The sequence below is a fragment of the Parasteatoda tepidariorum genome, chromosome 9, assembly GCF_043381705.1.
Source record: "Parasteatoda tepidariorum isolate YZ-2023 chromosome 9, CAS_Ptep_4.0, whole genome shotgun sequence".
In the NCBI taxonomy this organism is placed as follows: Eukaryota; Metazoa; Arthropoda; class Arachnida; order Araneae; family Theridiidae; genus Parasteatoda; species Parasteatoda tepidariorum.
In genome coordinates this window covers 45,938,832-45,959,134 of record NC_092212.1, presented here as the reverse complement: position 1 = coordinate 45,959,134, position 20,303 = coordinate 45,938,832, and the positions used below count along the sequence as shown (strand labels likewise).

The 20,303-nt window shown below is 29.1% G+C and overlaps 1 protein-coding gene across 3 annotated transcripts; it reads right to left on the bottom strand.

The window, feature by feature from the left end:
* Positions 1-441: 441 nt before the first annotated feature.
* Positions 442-11,739, bottom strand: LOC107440696 (ubiquinone biosynthesis protein COQ2, mitochondrial). Of its 3 annotated transcripts, XM_043051955.2 has the most exons (9): positions 11,441-11,739; positions 11,284-11,329; positions 8,836-9,226; positions 7,628-7,794; positions 6,971-7,092; positions 6,364-6,449; positions 5,253-5,386; positions 3,363-3,551; positions 442-1,485 (listed from the first exon to the last, which is right to left on the bottom strand). In XM_043051955.2, the coding sequence occupies exons 3-9, from the start codon at positions 9,131-9,133 to the stop codon at positions 1,279-1,281; spliced, it is 1,203 nt and encodes a 400-aa protein (XP_042907889.1). In that variant the 5' UTR covers positions 9,134-9,226; positions 11,284-11,329; positions 11,441-11,739; the 3' UTR covers positions 442-1,278. The 3 variants fall into 3 exon arrangements, with proteins under 3 accessions (XP_042907889.1, XP_042907888.1, XP_042907890.1); XM_043051954.2 differs by lacking the exon at positions 11,284-11,329 and having other exon boundaries at positions 11,388-11,739; XM_043051956.2 differs by lacking the exon at positions 11,284-11,329.
* Positions 11,740-20,303: the final 8,564 nt, after the last annotated feature.

The following is a 20,303-nucleotide window of genomic DNA, read 5'->3' as shown; positions in this document are numbered from 1 at the left end:
CAGGTAAACTTAAAGAGTTAACCATGAAATTTTAAATGCTAAAAGTTTTCAAAATGCAAACAAATTAGTGCAGGATTGCACAGTAGGGAAATAATCCTATCCACATTCATGCAATAATTTGTTTGCAAGAGTTGAAATAAAATTCCATGATGTTTCCAGGTTTTCCCTCATATTACAACGTAAGAAATATATTACATTCAAATTAGTAACAATTTTGGGTAGATTAGTATATTGCTTCTTTCCTATGCAATTAAGCTCATGAACATACAGAAATAATCAGTTGCCACACTTTTTGTTGAGAACAAAATAAGTTCCTGATTTAAAAAAAATGGGTTCAAATTTATAGTATAAAAAAAGAACATTGTTAACATAAAGCCTTAATTGATAATGATAGCAAATATCAAAAAGCATTGAATGTCAGGCAAAGAAAGGAGGAAGGAAAACAAGTTTTTTAACTTTAATGCAAAATAAATACATATTTACAAACAATAATGGACTATGCAAGTATCACAAGTATAAATGTCTAAAAATTAAACTACTTATTATAACTGATAACAGTAAATTGATATCTTAGAATCAAAATCATAAATTAGAATTTTTTAAAATTTAAATGCTTTCTAGAAAATAACAGGTATAAAATACTGAATATTGTTTTGAATTAAACATACTTGTTTTAAATGCTTAGCAGCATTCCAGTTGTATTTTACATGCAAAATGATTTCTACATAAAATTTTAATTAATTTGCAAATAATGCATATGACTAACTTCTGCTTTTAGCATTAAAATAACAAATCATTGGATATTGAAGGGAAAATGTATACTTATGTAAAAATCTAGCACAATATTTAACAAATTTTTTTTTATCAAAATAATGTTAACAAGTTTTGTATCCAAGTTACTCATATGTAAGTAACAGAACTTATTAACATATCAGATGTTGATAGGCATCAAAATTAAAAAGTTACTTGTTATCTTATACACTTATAAATTAGTTGATTATTTATCACCTTAGCTAACTTGCTCACGTGAGACAAGGTATAATGAAAAAAATAACCTTTTTAAAGGGAATTAATTATTCATACGCATCAAATTTGCAATTTTATTACTTACTTTATGAATATTCTAGTTACCTTAATAAGAATTAAATCAATATAAAAATCAGTAACTCATAAGTGATAAAATTAATGTCAAATGTAATTATTAATAATTTAAAATATTGGTGAAAATGTTTAAATAAATTTTAAACAGTTAAAGTACTTTAATGTCACATATTAACACTAAGATTGAAATGCCTTTGCTATAGGAAGATGTGTTTCCGATAAAAATGAATCTTGTGATATTATATTAGTCTTCTTTTTGGAATCTGATTCTTCTTTAAATAAGTTACCACAAACTAAACCTAAAAATATGACTAGTCCAATTTTTCTATTCGATTTAAAGGCTTTCCAACAGCTTTCAGGATCATCAATTTTTAAAGTTGAAATCTAAAATATTTATTAAAAAAGTACATCATTAGAAGAAATTACTGCAAAATATCTAGAAAAAAATATTTATAAAAATTCACTTTTACAATATCATACTAAAATTAATATTCAGTTTAAAAATGGTAATTGTTGTCAATACACTGACCTTATTGAGCTCTAAATGATTATCACACTATAGCTAAAGAATCAGTACTTTTTTTATTATAAAACTAAAAACAAGCAAAAGAATTTCAAGTTTAAGCTAAGGATCATCAATTAAGCTTTTAGGATCATTAATTTTTAAAGTTAAAATCTGAAGTATTTATTAAAAAAGTACATTATTCGATGAAATCACTGCAAGACATCTAAAAAAAGATTAAAGTTTTCTTTTCCATCATTGTACGAAAATTAATAGTATTCCGTTTAATAATAATCATTGATAGAAGTTGAGCTATAAATGATTATCAAACTGTAGCTAAAGAATCAGTACTTTTTTGATTAGAAAGCTAAAAACAATCTAAAGAATTTTTTTTTTAAAAAAGAAGAAATTTACAAAATGCATTGTATAGTAATATTTTAAAATTAGTTTAGAAAATATCCAAGCTCAATACCAATTTCTACAATATGCATTAATTTTAGGAGTCTTATCATTGTTCTACTGCAACTGTAATGAATTTTAATTCTTTGCACTAAATTGCAATGGAATTTTTATATAAGTTTTACATAAAGAGACGCCCGGTGGCTAAGTGGTAGCGCTTCATTCTCCCGTGCCACAGGTCCTGGGTTCGATCCTATGGCCGGGCAAGATTGTCTCACCCTTTCATCCCTTCAGTGGGTCAATAAATGAGTACCAAGTATGCTTGGGAACTAAACACCGGAGGTTCCACATTCGGCTGACCACCTAAATGGAACATCTGCCTCTGCACCCCAGAGCGCAAAAAACTGAGGTGGGCACAGTAGGTCTTGGCCCTCTATGGGCTGTCACGCTACTGAGTTTAGTTTAGTTTACATAAAGAATGAGAGGAGTGAGATTACCGAACAACGTTTTCAGATACAACTGTCTTAAGAAAATTCACATAAACTTAACCTCAGCCAAATAAATCTTGGTACCTCAGTAATGTCTCCAATTTTTATAGATTTCAAATCTAACAGCTGGAAATATTATAATAAACTTTCTATCAAAAAATTACACACTAAAAAACTCAAATTAAAAAAAAAAAAAAGCTGTCTAGCAAAGAAAATAGTGAAACTTTTGTCTGTTATTGGGAGACGGACAGGAAACAAGAGATGTATCTGTGATTTATTAGATTGAATAATGATAAAATTTAATATTTTCCTAATGCATATTTTCATTTGAAAAATTAAAAACATTAATATTGGAGGTTTAAGCTACTAAAAACATACAAACATAATTTTAAAATTTCTAAAAAATAGATGTAATAAGCATCAGATTCAGATAACTGAAACTTTCTACATGTATTAACTCTTCTAACTTGTTTCAACCCTTTTGTCGCCACCTCATTTTGGCGAATATTACTTGATAAATACTTATGAACATAAAATGCAACTAGAAGGCTTTAACAGTTTCTTTAAAAACAAAAATCTTCATGAAGAAAAATAAAAGCAAATGACACAAAAGTCACACTTTCTAGAGAATAGCCCATCAGGCTTGATGGGCTTCGATTAAATCATATCAGACTTGAACTTAAAATAAAACCAGTAAAACTTTTTCTGATTCCTTTAAAAGTGCACCACAATTAATTCCTAATGCGTGCAGTTAAGAATATTGTCTGAAACTTCAAATATCAATATTTAATGTATAAAATAACTCTGCTATAGCCTTCCTTTTAAATTTGAAACATTGCTAATAAAATTTGTTTAATAAAATCAGAACTTACTTGAGAAGCAAGCATAGCAGCAGTGATTCCCACTGAAGTATAAAAAGGCCATGACAGGTGACAAGTGTAGCCAGATAAAGCTAGAAAGGATATCATTGATACTGAAAATCCTGTCAAGTAATACTTTGTATTCTCTTTAAACTTAAGAGCAGTAGACTTAACTTTGACTAACACATCATCAACTTTATCCTGAAAATAAAAGTAAACATATCATACATCAAGTATTTTCTGTTCTAAAAAGGAATTAATGATAAACTAAATACACTCCTATAGCTAAAAAAAAACTACTAATTTGGGAGAAAGAGAATTGGGGCTGTATGTAAAGTGTGCATAGGTCTGCTGATTCATACACTTACTTAGGAGAAATGCCTGAAAAAATACTTTGGTATCATGCGGTCTTGAACAGCACACAAAAGCCTTAGTTTCAAGCCAAAAACCTGTGTGTAGGCAGATATTGAAAATTAAGAATTCAGTCATTACAGCAAAAATAAAGTAGATTGACTGCATTAAGTATTGATTTTTTTCTATCTTTATTCCTTTTGTTTGTTTGTTTAATTGTTTTACAAAGAATATAAGTGTATGGCTAGTTTCCACTTTCAGCAGTCAGGGGCTATAGGGTCAATTTGAGATCGAAAATCACCTAATTTTCTTCTCTTAGAGAGAGCATACTCACATTTGATTTTGAAAAAATGGGCAGCGTGAACCCATGACCGGGTTATTGTGACACAAAGTGAAAAACACTGAAAATATTTATGTGCAAAAAATTTATATCAAGATATCACCGAACAACACAACATAAATGTATGACAATTTTTTTCTTAATATTTAATGGGGACAGTTATTGGAGCAGTTTTTTTTCTATATTGCATATCTAAAGAGATAAAACTAGTCTTTTATTTTCTCCTTCAGTTTAAAAATTTAGTAAAAACCAACAACATTAAAAATTGAATTTTAAAACAAATGCACCCCTTTAAAATTGTTTTTTGCTCTTCGTTGTTTCTGGAATCCCTGATTTTATGCAATGATTATTAAAGTGGAAGCATATCATATATATATAAAAAAAATTAAAAGAACGACCTGCAAAATGGTGTTACAAAAAAAGAAATTCTACCTAATATAATAATTAAAAAATATGGTCAATTAATCTTTTCTTTCAAATAATTGAAGTTCTCTTTGAAAAAAAAAGAGAAATACTATAAAATAATTTATGATATTTACACTGCTAGATTTTTAATAGTGCGAGCACAAACCTTACTCACATTTAACTCAAACTTCAAATATTCTAGAATTAACACTTCAAAGTCAACAAAGATTTCTGGTTCAATCATCTGCCTAATTAGCCTTAAGACAGTTAATTTTCATAACTAATTTATATTATGAAAAGTATAAAATTGTTTTTCTATTTAATTCCAAGAAATATATAGTTTATGAGGCTTGTATAGTAATTATTTGAACTAGATTCAATTCTTGTTGTTAATTTACATCGCACTAGAGCTGCACAATGGGCTATTGGCGACGGTCTGGGAAACATCCCAGATGATGATCTGAAGACATGCCATCACAATTTTGATCCTCTGCGGAGGGAATGGCACCTCCGCTTCGGTAGCCCGACGACCTGCTCGCGAAGTTGAGCACTTAACGGTAGCACAGTTTAACAAGGGCCAATACCGCACACTCTCGGTCCCTATGCAGACTGATCCAAGTGGTCACCCACCCGCACACTAACGTGATGCTTGACTTCGGTGATCTGCTGGGAACTGTGTCTTAACGATCAGTCCACTGCGGGACGAACTAGATTAAAAAAGAATTATCAATGTCTACATAAAAAACAGACTTCATGGATCTAATGTAATTAAGATATTAAAAAGAAATTGATTCATATACACAAACCTGATGTGCATAGATTGTGTCATAAATCATTGTCCAAGAAACACATGCCATATACAAGGGAAGAACTGATGACCATTGGCAAGAACCATGTAAAGCTGACCAACCAAGCATGGCACCCCAGTTAAAAGTAAGTCCTAAAACAAGATAATATGCATTATTTGGGGGGGGGGAACACTAATATTTCTTAGAGTAAGACACCAATTTGTTTCAATTTAAATTATTTTACATTTTAAATTACCGATATGAAACAATTTAAATTTAAGGATTAATACAGTCTTTATTTAATAAATAATACACAAATTTCCTCTGATTTATATAAATTTGAGTTCTGAACAGTTCTGAGGCCAGAAACTGTTCAAATTCCATTTTAAAATATTCTACAGCTTGAACGACTCCACTTAGTTTCTCATTTCGGAAAAAAAAGCTTCCCTATTGAAATGAATGCTTCCCCATTTTAACCCTTTCAATGCTCATTTTTACTTAGGTATTGCACTTGAGGCTGCAATGTTTAAATATTAGCCCATTATTTGATTAATTGTGAACATCTGAGCTAAGAGCATGAATATTTGCTAGTATGTTGTTTTCAAAACTCTTAAAATAGTTCCATCTCTATAAATTTATTTTCAATTCTAGATGGTATGTTGTTTATCATTGCAAAAATAAATAAATAAATGAATGAAGTGCAGATGATCCACCTGCAGATAATCGTGAGTTTACTGTATATATATATTCCAGAAAAATGTGTTCTTTAGTCATGCCTTTAAAATAATTTCTCAGACAATATTTAAAGAAAATACAAAAAAATAAAAACTTTAAAAAAAACTTTTAAAATTTAAGTTATACAAGCTTCATTAATCATGAAAAAAATATTTTATTTAAATCTCTATTTTTGTGCTTGTAAATGCTTTCATTTATAAGAAAGGGCTATATACCATAAGCAGGTAGGCATTGTGCTGCTTGTGAGCCATATGTCACAAGTAGCTAAAAGAATGGAGAAAACAAGTTGAGCATAAATTTAGCATACCAACAAAAAGGACACTTAATAAATTCAAATCAAATTATTAGGTTTAATCTATATAATGCATAAAATATTTTTTTAAAAAATTCTTACCAAGCATCAGCTGTGGAAAATATGAAAATCTCTTAACAACAGGGTAGACACTGACTAGTAGAAGTGAACTGGCTCCTAAAACTATGCTAATAAAAATTCAAGACAAAAAGAAATTTCAATTAAAAGAAATTGTAAACATTATATACAATAGCAAGTAAAATTTCTCAGGAAATTCTAAACATAAGTTAAACTATATCATAAATGATTGCAGAAACAATAATTTAACTTAACAGCTAATGAAATTCAAAGAGAAAAAAAAATTATAACCCTTTACTCAATAAATGTAATTAACAAAAGTCAATTTAAGGATGCACACAATGATATTGAGGCAAAGTTCTAATTATCCTAATTGAAACATAACAAATGAGTTAAACTAAACATCAATATAAATACAACCTAATATACATTTTATACAAAAAAATATATTCGATTAAATATTTTCCTAAATTCAAAAATATTTCATTTTCACAAAAATAATGAAATTTACAGAATATGTTCAAGAATATTACATAATTTAAAAGAGACAAGAAGACGTTCAACAATTTTGTCACTTCTATCAAACAAGAATAAAGAGAAAAAAATACAGGAAAGTAAGGAAATTTCTTACCTGTACCAATTTAACTGAAGTAAAATTAAAAGGGCTAAAGACAATTGTCCACCAAGAAACATCCATGCATCTAAGGTACTTATATCACCTCTAGCAAGGGGTCTGTCTTTTGTTCGAGACACCTAGAGAAAAATTAAATTTTTTTTTATAAATTGTAAAACTATTATAAAATTGAAATTTTTTTATCCACAAAGAAATCATTAAATTTAAAAAATATTTGAAGTAGATGATGCGTAACATCTGTTAATTTATGAGAAATATAACATCTTTTTGAACATGCAGAGAGAATGTTATGTATAGGAAGTACTATATCTTAAAATGTAAAAATCTCTTTTGTCTAATGAACAGTGTTTGAAAATCTATAATCTTAAAAGTTTTTTTTTATCGCACTATACCTTTTTCCTCTACTTGCCCCTTAAATTTTGTGACATTAACTTTTACTTAATCTTTTTTAAGCTTAATTATAAAATAAAATTTATTTCAAACAAGCAACAATTTAAAACAATGACTAGTGACATTAAGTAAATTTTTAAGTGTAAAAAGACATAAATTTAAATAACACTCAAATCGCTGTTGTAGTGAAATAAAACATTTGTAAAGTGGAGAAGTGGTCAATGATATTAATTAGTATTACATAATAATGTGTCATATACAAACTTTTGAATCTATGTCTTTATCCCACAAATCATTTATGGTGCAACCAGCTCCCCTCATTAAAACAGCACCTGCACCAAATAATGCTAATAAAGTTGGATCAGGTAAGCAACCAGGTGCAGTTGCAAAAGAGAGACTCCAATAACAAGGCCATAAGAGTAGCCATGTGCCTATAAACAAGATTTGTTTTATTTAAGAGAATAGAAAACATTAAAGCATTTCACCAATAAATAAATTTTTAAGATACCTATATAAGTAACTATAGATTTAAATGTTTCATATCGAATGAATCTATTACAGTGCAAATGCAAATAATCATCATTTTGCCAATTGCATTTTTATACCACATGTTTTTACTTAGTTTTCAAATCTCTGTTTTGCAAAATAAACAATTAGAAAATTGCAACATATGTGAAGGTGATTATTAAATAGAAATTTAGAGGTGCAAATTTTGACTTATATCCGATTTTAAAACAATGATTTTTGTAAAAGGGCCAACAACATTAACAAAATAAACCTGCATAGTTCTAGTCTTTATCAGTGTTTATTGTTGATCACTTTTTTTTAAATTTTTATCAATTAAGGTATTACGTCAACTTATATGTTGCATTAATCAATACGATTTTATAAATTAAATTATACAAATACAAGGCTTTGTTAAACTCTAGTTATAAACTTATTTTATTTTTCGTAAATTCAGTTCCTTGCATATGATGAAAAAAAAAATTCTATTTAGTTTTCACAAAATATGATAATTTTAATGCTGATAATTCTATGATATTTTTATGATAATTTTATGCAAAGTACCAACTAAAGTTATAAGCATTAAGTAAAATGTCAATAATTATTCAGAACTTTTTTATTTAAGTAATCAGTTAATCACTTACTTAAATACTAACCATATATCTCTGTATTAATTATATAATTTTTTCAATACTCTGTATTATCAAATTACCCTTAAAAGTGTTTAAAGTAGAATAATTAAAATTAATGATGCTAATGTTAAATTAATAATGCTAAAATTAATAATGCTAAAATTAATGACGCTAAAATTAATGATGCTGGCCATAAGCTTACAAAGTATATCTAATAAAACAATGAGTATGTATATTGGCATTTATTTGCGATAAAATAATGAAATAAAGAAAGCATAAATATATTTTACAATATTTTAAAAATATTTTTTTAATACAAACACAAAATATAGTTACCAGTAGGTTTTTCGATTCTCATCAATTTCAAATAAGGTTGAACGCCGGCTGGGGTTTTATTAACAAAGGTTTCCATTATAGTAGGTTTATCATGATGCAGTGAATATTGATTTTTTTCTTGTGAGATTGTTGATTTTAAAAATAATTGGCAACATGCTGGATTTAGATGAGTGTAAGCCATCATATTGAAGCTTTGTAGCTTTGATTTAGTAAATGTTGATCTATAACTTGTAGGAAGTCCTTTAAAACAAGGCTGCTTAGTTAAAGTTATTTGAGATTTTAAAATTCTTTTCCACATTATATTTGCTTAGGAGTTTAATTACATCACATAAATGCCCATGTTTACATCACTTCTTTTCTTATCCATTCGTATTTAAAGTTTAAAAAAAAGCTGTAAAACAAAAATAAACAAATTATCACATAATAGATAGTTAAAAAATAATGTAATAAACAGATCACTCTAATTTCATTTTCTAAAAATTGATTAATGTTCCTTATCATGTCACTATTCGCTTAAACTAAATTATTAATTCATTTAAACTAAATAATTATTAAAATTCTAAAAAATTAAAAACAATGTTCGCTTTTGTCAACATACTGTAGGGGCTTTCTACTCCTTGTTTATTTCAAGAAAAAACATAGTTTCTTCATAAATATTATTTTCATTTAACTTAGATAATTAAAGATTCTCTATCAAACAGTTGATAATTCTTTAGGAAGAGAAATAAATTAAAATCACAAAAGAAACTATTAAAAAAAGTGGTTTCAGAATTGGCCTCATAAAAGAAAAGTGGTTTGAGAATTGATCTTCACGTATGATTTAAAGTAAAAGTGGCAAAGCCTTCCTTTTTAACATTTTTCATTATGTAATAGCCACATAATGATCAATAAAAATACCTTTTTATTGGTTTATAATTATGTATTTTTAAATATATTTATTTTATGAAAAGTTATCATTAAATAAATTTTAATTTATTTAAATGATTTTCGCACGATTAAAAAAAAAAAAAAATTTGTTAACAAAACAAAATCTGCGTTTTGCTTAAATACAATATAACAATAATTTCCAATTTTATTAAAGATTTATTATTTCTATAGCTGAGCAAGTGCCCTTTAAAATTGATGTTACTATAATTTAAATGCAAGCCCTTTTAATCCTAAGAAGATATTTGCATAAAATTATTCACTTCTGTTGCATTTATATTATTTTTTTCATTATAATAAGTAGCAATACTAACATATTTTAATAATTTTACAGGAGTCAAAAACCATGTTTTTTTTCCCTATTTCTTGTGAGATCTCTGTTAACAAATAAATCTTTTTTTTTTTAATTATTTTTATTCAATATGTAGCAATTCAAATAAATATTTTTCTTTTATATTTGCTATTTTTTCCCCTAAACAAAGATAGAGCATAGATGCACAACCAAAAAATCAATCAAGTGTTAGAAAAATTTAACATAGCGACAAATTTTAGCATATCTTAAATAATAAAAAGTATGAAAATGTGAAGAACATATACGTTAAAAATAGAAAAATATTTACTCAAAAAATAAGCACAGTCAGGGGTCTGTCCAGGCCGTATTTACTACCGTTTAGCGGTAATTTCACAAATTCAATTTTAGGTAAAACGGTAGTTTAACAAATTCAACTTTAGGAACACAAAATACTTTTTCTTAAAATTTTATTTTTGTATTCCTTTAAGAAACGCTAAATCTATATTTTTACAATGTTTTTGTGTTGATTTTTTAATATAATATTTAATTTTTCACAAATGATGTCAAAATTTTCACAAAATAGTACCTAGAAAAACCTAGACAGACCCTTGTATACCATAAGTTACATTTTCTATTACTACTATCAATCAAAATAATTCCTTAGTTATAAAGAAATTTAAGTATTCAATGGAATAAGTACCTAATCAAAAAAAAATCATAACTGGTATGTAATAATAATATTTTTTACGTTCATTGCTAATACATATGTCTTGTTAACAACCAGAAAAATACACTTTTTACAAAACATACACTAGATACGTATTAAAAATAATTTAGTTTACTTATTTTACAAAATATTTTAACACCAGAGAACATTTTAAGTTTTGTGAAACACCACCATCATAAACTATATCAATTCAAAAAATTCAATTTTGAAAACTTTCAAAGTCCATCTGTCCTTGACTACGACATCAAATACGGAAACAAAAACTAAACATTTGAACTTGTTATGATTAAAAATGGAAGAAAAGATACAAACCATAAAAAAAAATTGTAGTAGGATAATACCTACTATTTTACATCAAGCACTAGTTGAATTATATAACCATTAAAATTTAACTGGATCGTAGAAATACAAAAATAACAGAAAAAAAATATTAAAAACGCTTCAAAATCAAAAAATATATATAAAAAAGTATAACTGTTTTATTACAAAGAAATTTAAGAATTACCTCAGATTATATCAAGGTATTGGAAACAAATTGTTATTTTTCATGTCTAATATTAGGGAAAAAAAGGAAAAAATGAACATATAATATTTTCTAAAAAAGCTTACAAATAAAATTATGTTATTCATCAAGATATCAAGAGAAATTAAAATATAAGTACAATTTCATCATTGTATGTTAGGAAAAGTTCAAGGATATTTTGAAATTTCACACCACACGGATTGAATCCAAACATTACGTAATTAAGCCACCGAAAATTATTTAGCTTGCTTTAGTCACTAGTGTTTGCAAATTTACAAAACCTTCGATGAGACATTCTTGCTAACACGACAAGTACAAGAAAATCAAATATATCTCATTTGCAGACAACAAAGATGTTTCTTGATTTGATATCGAATAGTATTTTCATCGATTTCACTCATTTATTACTGCTTTCCTTACTTGTTGATTCGCATTAACAGCTATTATCATCTAGTTAGATGATCTCGCAGTGGACTGATCGTTAAGACATGGTTCCCACCGACGTCAAGCATCACTAGGTGTGGTCAGTGTGCGGTTGGGTGACCACTTTGATCAGTCTACAATGGCATCGTGGGTGAGCGGTATCTTTCCTGGTTAAACTGTTCTGTCGTAAAGGGCTCAAGTTCAAGCGCTGGTAGTAGGTTTCTCGAAGCGGGGGTGCTCTATCCCCTATGCAGAGGATCAAAATTGTGATGGCATGTCTTCGGATCATCCTCAGGGATGTTTCCCAAACCAATAGCCCATTGGGCAGCAACGTAAATAAATTAAAACTACAGCAACCTAGTTTGACAATGAAAAATGGGTCAAAGAACAGTTGCAGAGAGGTAACAAATCTGTTCCAAAATTGATACAAACTGAAATTCACGATTGCAGTACTCGAATTCGCCATCTGGGGAAAAGACCGGTTCCATGCCTTTGACTTTTCTCTCTCCTCCTCTTTTCAGTTGTTTAGGAATGTACTACGATGTTTTTCCTTTTCTTAATATTTTTCGTATTTAATTGTTAAAAATATTTTTTTAAATTTACATGATGAACTTTTAGAACTATTTTTAATGTAGTTATCTGTTCCATATAGTTTCCTAACTTAAATGATTTTAATCTATTTGAAAATCAAGACAGAAACTAACGTACTTTCTTCTCCTATGACCCTCCACACGCTAATGGTGAAAGCATGTGAAGTGTTGCCATAGGTAGAGAATTCTCTGCTCTACGCCACCTGTAACCATCAGGATTCGAACCAAGGATCTCTTAGGATAGTCGGATGCTCTAACCACCGTAGAAAATGGTGTTCACTCCAATCAAAGAGTGAGTTAACCCAAGGTACACATTAATGCACTTCATCAAATACAGATTATCCACAACTTGGAAGAACTAAAGATTAGTGACGAACTTTTCTCAAGACTGTTAGAAAAATTTCACAAAAAGTTAACTTCCAATTTAGTTTTTTAAAACCAGTTTTGAAGTTTCGACACCATGATAAACGAAGTGAAAATAATTTTAGCAAATAAATAACTTCACAATTTGTATATTTTTCAAGATTTAGCTACCACATTAAAACAGTTTCTAGGCCGAGCTTAATAAAAATATATTAGGTCGGAAGTGGTTTATCAATTGGTTAAATGGCAGGAAATATGAAAAGTTAATTTCCGTAAACTTTATATTAATATTTATATCTTAATTGATTTCTTAAAAAATATCTAATTAGAGTAAATATTTAATTATATTAAAGTCTGACTCAACGGCCCAACTGAATCAGTTGTCAAATTCATATACATATAAATACATAGTTGCCAACATAGTCAAATAACAATTAAAGATAAACTTATTTTTGTTTAGTTTTTCCCGCATTTAAAAATTCCCCCTTCTCAATTTTCGTGGTGGCTCAGGGGATAGAGCGTTTGCCTCCCAATGAGGTAGATCTGGTTCAAATCCCAGCGATGGCTGGTGGATACGAATTCCGCACCTGGCTTTCACCGACCACAATGTTGACGTAAAATATACTCTGTGGTGGACGGATCATGGGTTAGATTCCCTTTGCCACCAGACTAACCATGGGAGATTTTCGTGGTTTTCTTCCCCTTTAAACGCAAATGAGGATTAGTTTTATCAAAAAGTCCTTCACGAAGGCAAAATGTCTCCCAATACTTGATCCTGGTATTCCTTTGTCTTCTGGATTGTGTTCAAAATTACAAGGCTTCGCCGTTGAACATTTTTAGCGGTAAACTCAAAACTGGGTCGGTTGGTTCAGCGACGGTTATAAAATAAACTACAATTAATAGGTTTTATAGATATNAGGATTACTGGCTGCGGTCAGTGTGCTGTTGGGTAACCACTTTGATCAGCCTACAATGGGATAGTGGGTGGGTGGTATCTTTCCTGGTTAAATTGTTCAATCGTAAAGGGCTCAAGTTCAAGTCTGGTTGTCAGGCTTTCGAAGCGAGGGTGCTATCCCCTCTGCAGAGGATCAAAATTGTGATGGCAGGTATTCGGATCATCCTCAAGGATGTTTCCCAAACCAATAGCCCATTGTGCAGCAACGTAAATAAATTGAAACTACAACAACCTAGTTAGACGATGAAAAATGTGCTAAAGAGCAGTTGCAGAGAGGTAACAAATCTGTTTCAAAATTAAAACTGATGCAAACTAAAATTCACGATTGCAGTGCTCGAATTCGCCATCTGGGGAAAAGACCAATTCCATGCCTTTGACCCTTCCCTCTCCTCCTCCTTTCAGTTGTTAAGGAATGTACTACGATATTTTTCATTTTCTTAATATTTTTCGTATTTAATTGTTAAAAATATTTGTTAAATTTACATGATGCTTTCTTTTAGATCTATTTTTAGTGTAGTTTTCTGTTCGATATAGGTTCCTAACTTAAAAGATTTTAATCTATTTGAAAATCAAGACAGAAACTAACGTACTTTCTTCTCCTATGACTCTCCACACGCTAATGGTGAGAGCATGTGAAGTGTTGCCATAGGAAAAGAGCTCTATGCTCTACGCCACCTGTAGCCCATTTCGATCACCAATTCATAGTTTAACATTTGCAAGTGATCATGATGGATGTGGAGGAAAGTCAGTGTTTGTTAGCTACCATCAGGATTCGAACCAAGGACATCTTGGGGTAGTCGGATGCTCTAACCACCGTAGAAAATGGTGTACACCCCAATCAAAGAGTGAGTTAACCCAAGGTACACATTAATGCACTTCATCAAATACAGATTATCCACAACTTAAAAATATTAAAGAGTGGTGACGAACTTTTCTCGAGACTGTTAGAAAAATTTCATAAAAAGTTAGCTTCCAATTTAGTTTTTTAAAATCAGCTTTGAAGTTTCGATACCGTGATAAGTGAAGTGAAAATAATTTTAGCAAATAGAATACTTCAAAGTTTGCATAATTTTCAACATTTAGCTACCACATTAAAACAGTTTCTAGGCCGAGCTTAATAAATATATATTAAGTCGGAAGTGGTTTATCAATTGGTTAAATGGCATTAAATATGAAAAGTTAATTTCCGTAAACTTTATAATAATATTTATATTTTAATTGATTGCATAAAAAATGTCTAATTGCAGTAAATATTTAATTATATTAAAGTCTGACTCAACTGCCCAACTGAATCAGTTGTCAAATTCATATACATATAAATTTATAGCTGCCAACATAGTCAAATAACAATTTAAGATAAACTTATTTTTGCTTACTCTTTGCCGCATTTAAAAAATCCCCCCCCCTCTTCTCAATTCCCGTGGTGGCTCAGGGGATAGAGCGTTTGCCTCCCAATGAGGTGAACAGGATCAAATCCCAGCGATGGCTGGCTGATACGAATTCCGTACAAGGCTCTCACCAACCACAATGTTGACGTAAAATATCCTCTGTGGTAGACGGATCATGGGTTGGAGTCCCTTTCCCGTCAGACTAACCATAAGCGATTTTCGTAGTTTTCTTCTCCTTTAAACTAAAATGCGGGTTAGTTCAATCGAAAAGTCCTCCGCGAAAGCAAAATGTCGCCGAATACTTGATCCTGGAGTTCCTTTGTCTTCTGGATAGTGTTCAAAATTACAAGGCTACGGCGTTGGACATTTTTAGCCGTAAACTCAAAACTAGGTCGTCTGGATCAGCGACGGTTATAAAATAAAATAAAATTAATAGGTTTTATAGATATACTTAAGTTGTTTCTATCAGTGGTGGACAAAATCATTCAGATTTAACTTTATTGAATTAATAATAAAATTTTAAATCATAAAAATTATTACCATTCAAAATATTCAAATAAAAATATTCTGATGAGTCGAAACAAATTGACTGGTATTTAATTACTAATGAAGTGCTTTTTTCTGGGTTTTTTTTTTTTTCTTTTCTTTTATTCGGTGCTTTTCTTCCCGGTTCTTTTTTTTTTCTGTCCTCCAAAAGCCTCCAAAAAGCCAAAGCAATTGTAGATTATGCCCTATATTTTAACCCTTTTACTTTTTTTTAAACCCCAAAAATTTGTATTTTCTTTTATGTGATTTAAGGGAATTAAGACATAACGTAATTTAACACATTATAAACATAACACACATTACATATTTTTCTGACATAAACTTTTGAGCATAATGTAATCGCATAATTCACCTTTCTTATAAACACGGATAACGCCATCATTTGTTATCGATTTTTGGTTATGAATTTTACAAAGTACACAGTTGCTTCTAAGACTCAAATAAAAAAATTCACTTTTCCCGATTATTTTATGAGTAATCATACTCAGTAAAGGAAATATCAGATGAAGATAAGAACAACGTCGGTTAAAACGAAGCACACGAAAAATTTTTTCAATACAAAATAGTAATGCTGCACAAACGTAAGCAAGCGTGGATTCATGTTATGCAGTGATATTCACATTATAGCTTATTCTGCGTCAAAAGTCGTGATAATGGGTTTTTTCAACAATCTTAAATTACACGCACTCAAAAACATGCATACTTATGAATTAAAAACAAGCATACTTTTTAATTGTTAACCTAATATTATAACATCACTTCATATATGTATAAATTAACTTGCGATAAATTAAAAATATTAACAAAAATGATAATGTATGTATTTTTATTACAATTTTTAAACAAAATTATTAGTATTATTATTTGTATTCAATTATTAGTATATCATAATGCAAAAAGTGGAATTATTGGAATTAAAATAGTTTTTAGAGCTGGTTTAGAGTCCTAATCATTTAGTTAATGAATTAGAAACGTAAAGTGTTTCTTCCGTAAACTTTAAATTAATTAGCATTTAATTAACATTAAATTAATGAGCAATTAAAAAAATTTCTAAATACCCTCAGCCAATATTTATGTACATTAAATTCATGCTTAACAGCCCCTAGAATCAACTCGACAAATATTATATCATAATGCAAAAAGTGGAATTATTGGAATTAAAATAATTTTTAGAGCTGGTTTAGAGTCCTAATCATTTAGTTAATAAATTAGAAGAGTAAAGAATTTCTTCCGTAAACTTTAAATTAATTAGCATTCGATTAACATTAAATTAATTAGCATTTAAAAAAATTCTAATTACCTTCAGCCAATATTTAAGTACATTAAATTCAGGCTTAACAACCCCTCGAATCAACTCGGCCTTATTCATATAATTGCTAAAAAAGTGCTTTTTTGTATGCTTTTTTTAGCATTCTTTTTATGTTTTTTTTTCCTTGCTGTTTAAGAACTTTTTTTCCATGCATTTTTTTTCCGTTAACCATTTTGAACTATCTCTGTAAAATTTTTCAAAATTCAGAATAATTTGAAACATAAAAAATGAATTATTATTGAATTGATTATTGTATGGAATGGAAAGTATGAATGTATTATATTGAATGCAGTGGAGAGAATGGTGTAAGCTGATGTTGAAAATTATTTCTCTTATTAGATAAAGGCCTCGAGACAAAATCAATTTGTGGTAGTAAGATTTAAGCAATCCATACTGAAATACGAAAATACTACAAGAGATGATTTGCACTGCAATTCAGAAATTTTCAGATTCTAGATCATTATGTAGAAAGAGACATTGCATGCTGGAAATATAGGTAGCCAAGGTAACAAGGTGCTAAGGTAACAGCAGATCAAGATCAACAGAGGTGTGCAGATGTGTGTCGATGTTCAAATTTACCTCTCTCTCTCTTTTTTGGAGATCTTGGCTGTAGTTAGCCCAATTTTTATACCAGCTTTCATTTCTTTCGAAATGCCGACTAGGTGGCCGAGCGGTTAGCGCGCCTGACTGCGGAGCCGATGGTTGCGGGTTCGAATCCCGCTCGGGGCATAGATGTTTCTTTCTCTCCTTGTGTTCTATGTCCTTTCTTCTGTGTGAATGTAACCAGCCCTATAAACGGGTTTGTGGTTGTATGACGTGGGCGACGCTACTCCAACCGCCGTGGCTTAGCCATAGGTGCTCACTGGGTAATGATAAGAGAGTAGCAATTCTGGCATTTCTGAGGTCAATGGGATATAGATCCAAGTGTCCGCCATTAACCAAAAAAAAATAATAATAATAATTATTTTAAAATTTGTTACTGAATTGACGCAATGTCAAGAATCATTTTTCTTAATTTAAAAAAAAAAATGTTAAACAATTGAGCGGGTCGGTAAACGCAGCTGGATTGGAATATTGCACCCGGGATAAACTCCTCGATTAAATGCTCTTGAAGTGAGGAATAGATTAACTAAAATATTCGATTTCATTGAAAATAAAAATAAGTAAAAATGGAATTTATAAAAATCTAAACCCATATTTCTCGTAAAAACAAATTAATAAATGGAGAAAAAAATAATTATTTCCCTCCTTATTCCTTTCCCCCCCCCCCCTTCTTCTTCCTTAAACAAAAAGAATATTTAGTTTTTATGGGTGATATTTCTCTTTATTTAACCATCCAATAATTTCATAGTTAAATTTCTTTTAAAATCATATTATATTCTTCATAAAATATTTTCCTTGAGCCAAATAAAAATTTAATTTCAAAGTAAAGATCTTAATTTTAAAACTAAAAATGTTTGTGTTCTTTGTCGTTGATTAGATGCTCACCTTCACCCCTTCCCCCCTTTTTTTTACACGCTACTACATAATACTATTTTTTTTTTTTTTTTTTTTTTTTTTTTTTTTTTTTTTTTTTTTTTTTTTTTTTTTTTTTTTTTNGTTTGTTAAGTGACACCAAATGCTATAATTTTCGAGATTAATTTCTATGAAGGGCAATGAACTGTATAGCTTATTTTCTTGTCCAAATACTTGGAATTTCCTGCTCAGTTTTAAGTTACAGTCGGTATTTTTCTTTAAATATTTCACTTCAAGTCATTCCTCCATTTCATATATGGTGCATCCTCTGTTTAGTTAGACCTTGCCTGTTTCTTGGAAGAAGAGAGCTGTGGTTATTCTTATTTATAGGCTTGTTTTGAAGATAGTTGCATGCGGTGTGCGTTTGTCCCACTCTGGTATTCTTATTTCACACTCACATTGATTTACAGCTTCTTATTCATTTGTTTACTCACATTCTGCTCTACTAAATTTATAACTGATTCTTCTCTTTCCCTTATATGTACCCGAGTGATGAATTTAGGGAATCCTATCTACTTTTATAATTTTTAAGAGCCATGCTATGCCTAAATGAAGTTTTAGGAGTAATAATTTAATAAACGAAGAAAAGTATAGGGAAAATAGCTTTGGTTAAAAGCACAGAAAAGAATAAGCACAAATGAGAAAAAGACATACAGAAAAAAGGAGTCCCTTTAATGGGCCATTTATTTCTAGTAAAGGTAAATTAAAGTATTTTTGGAATTGAAAATGTTTTAAGTATAGTAATTGATATAAGAAAAAAAAACTCTTTTAGTTTATTGAAATGCCATTTTTTTGGTGGCAAATATATTTAACACGACCTATTAGGAACTTATTGACTTTGATTTTTCTTCATTTATAAAATAAATTTTATAAATGCTACAATCTTCAAAAGGATAATTATGTATTTTATAACTTTTATACGATTTTTTAAAACTAACAAATGGTTACCAATTTTATTCAAACGCACTTCAAGAAAGCTGAAATTATTAACAAATGGAAACCTAAATTAAAAGTGGTAAAAAAGTGGTGGTAAGTATACTTCCCACGGCCTTCGAAAGGGTTAAGAAGGCAATGCAAAACTGAGTGCTTTAATTTAATGTAATTATAATGCTTGAATTTAATGTAATTGTAATTCGAATGCAATTAATTATTAATTTATTAATTAATTAATGTAGCAAAATAAAACCCGTACAGAAAAAAAGAAATTTTAACGAGTGATTCATTTAAAAACATGTATCTAAATAAAACATTTCATCATTTTTGTACATATTTTTAAAATTTACCCCCAGGCAGATAAAAGTTAAATTATAATACACTATTATAGGAGACATATACCGAAAAAAATGTACAGTATTAAATAATAAATAAACAAATTAAAAATAAATAAACAAATAATAAAACATCTTAAATAAATTTTGACCTGATGATCGTATTATCACGTATTAAGACGGTGGAATAGATATTGAAAAATTAAATTTTAAGAAAACAACTTTTTTAGAGTTTGATCACTCAGAAACTATTCGACTGATTTCGCACAAATTTTATATTTTGCTATTTAAAGTTAGATTCTTTAAAAGGATTTAAATGGTTGTGTATACATTACAAATCAAAATTTTTATTACAGATAAATAATATAATGAAAAAAATCAGTAAAAATTATTTTTTGTATGAAATTATCTTTGCTTAAACGAATTTTAAATTTGTGTGGAAGGATTTTTGGATTCGTTTAAGAAGTTCTTGAGGTATGACGAAATACGCAAAAGAAAAATTTACATAAATAAGAGGTCCAAACTATCGACTTTTCTGTTGAGACCACATTTCCTTGCTTGGGGCATGTTTTAACGGTACAGATTGTTGGAATAAAGGAATGTTTATACAGAGAAAGTACGTTTTTGTGTCTAATTTCGCTACTT

Coding starts and splice junctions, on each gene's coding strand:
- LOC107440696 (XM_043051954.2), bottom strand. CDS start 9,133: ATGTGGAAAAGAATTTTAAAATCTCAAATAACTTTAACTAAGCAGCCT. Junction 6,450..6,970: donor CTTCAGTTAAATTGGTACAG/GTAAGAAATTTC, acceptor AATTTTTATTAG/CATAGTTTTAGGAGCCAGTT. Junction 3,552..5,252: donor ACACAATCTATGCACATCAG/GTTTGTGTATAT, acceptor TTTTATTTTCAG/GATAAAGTTGATGATGTGTT.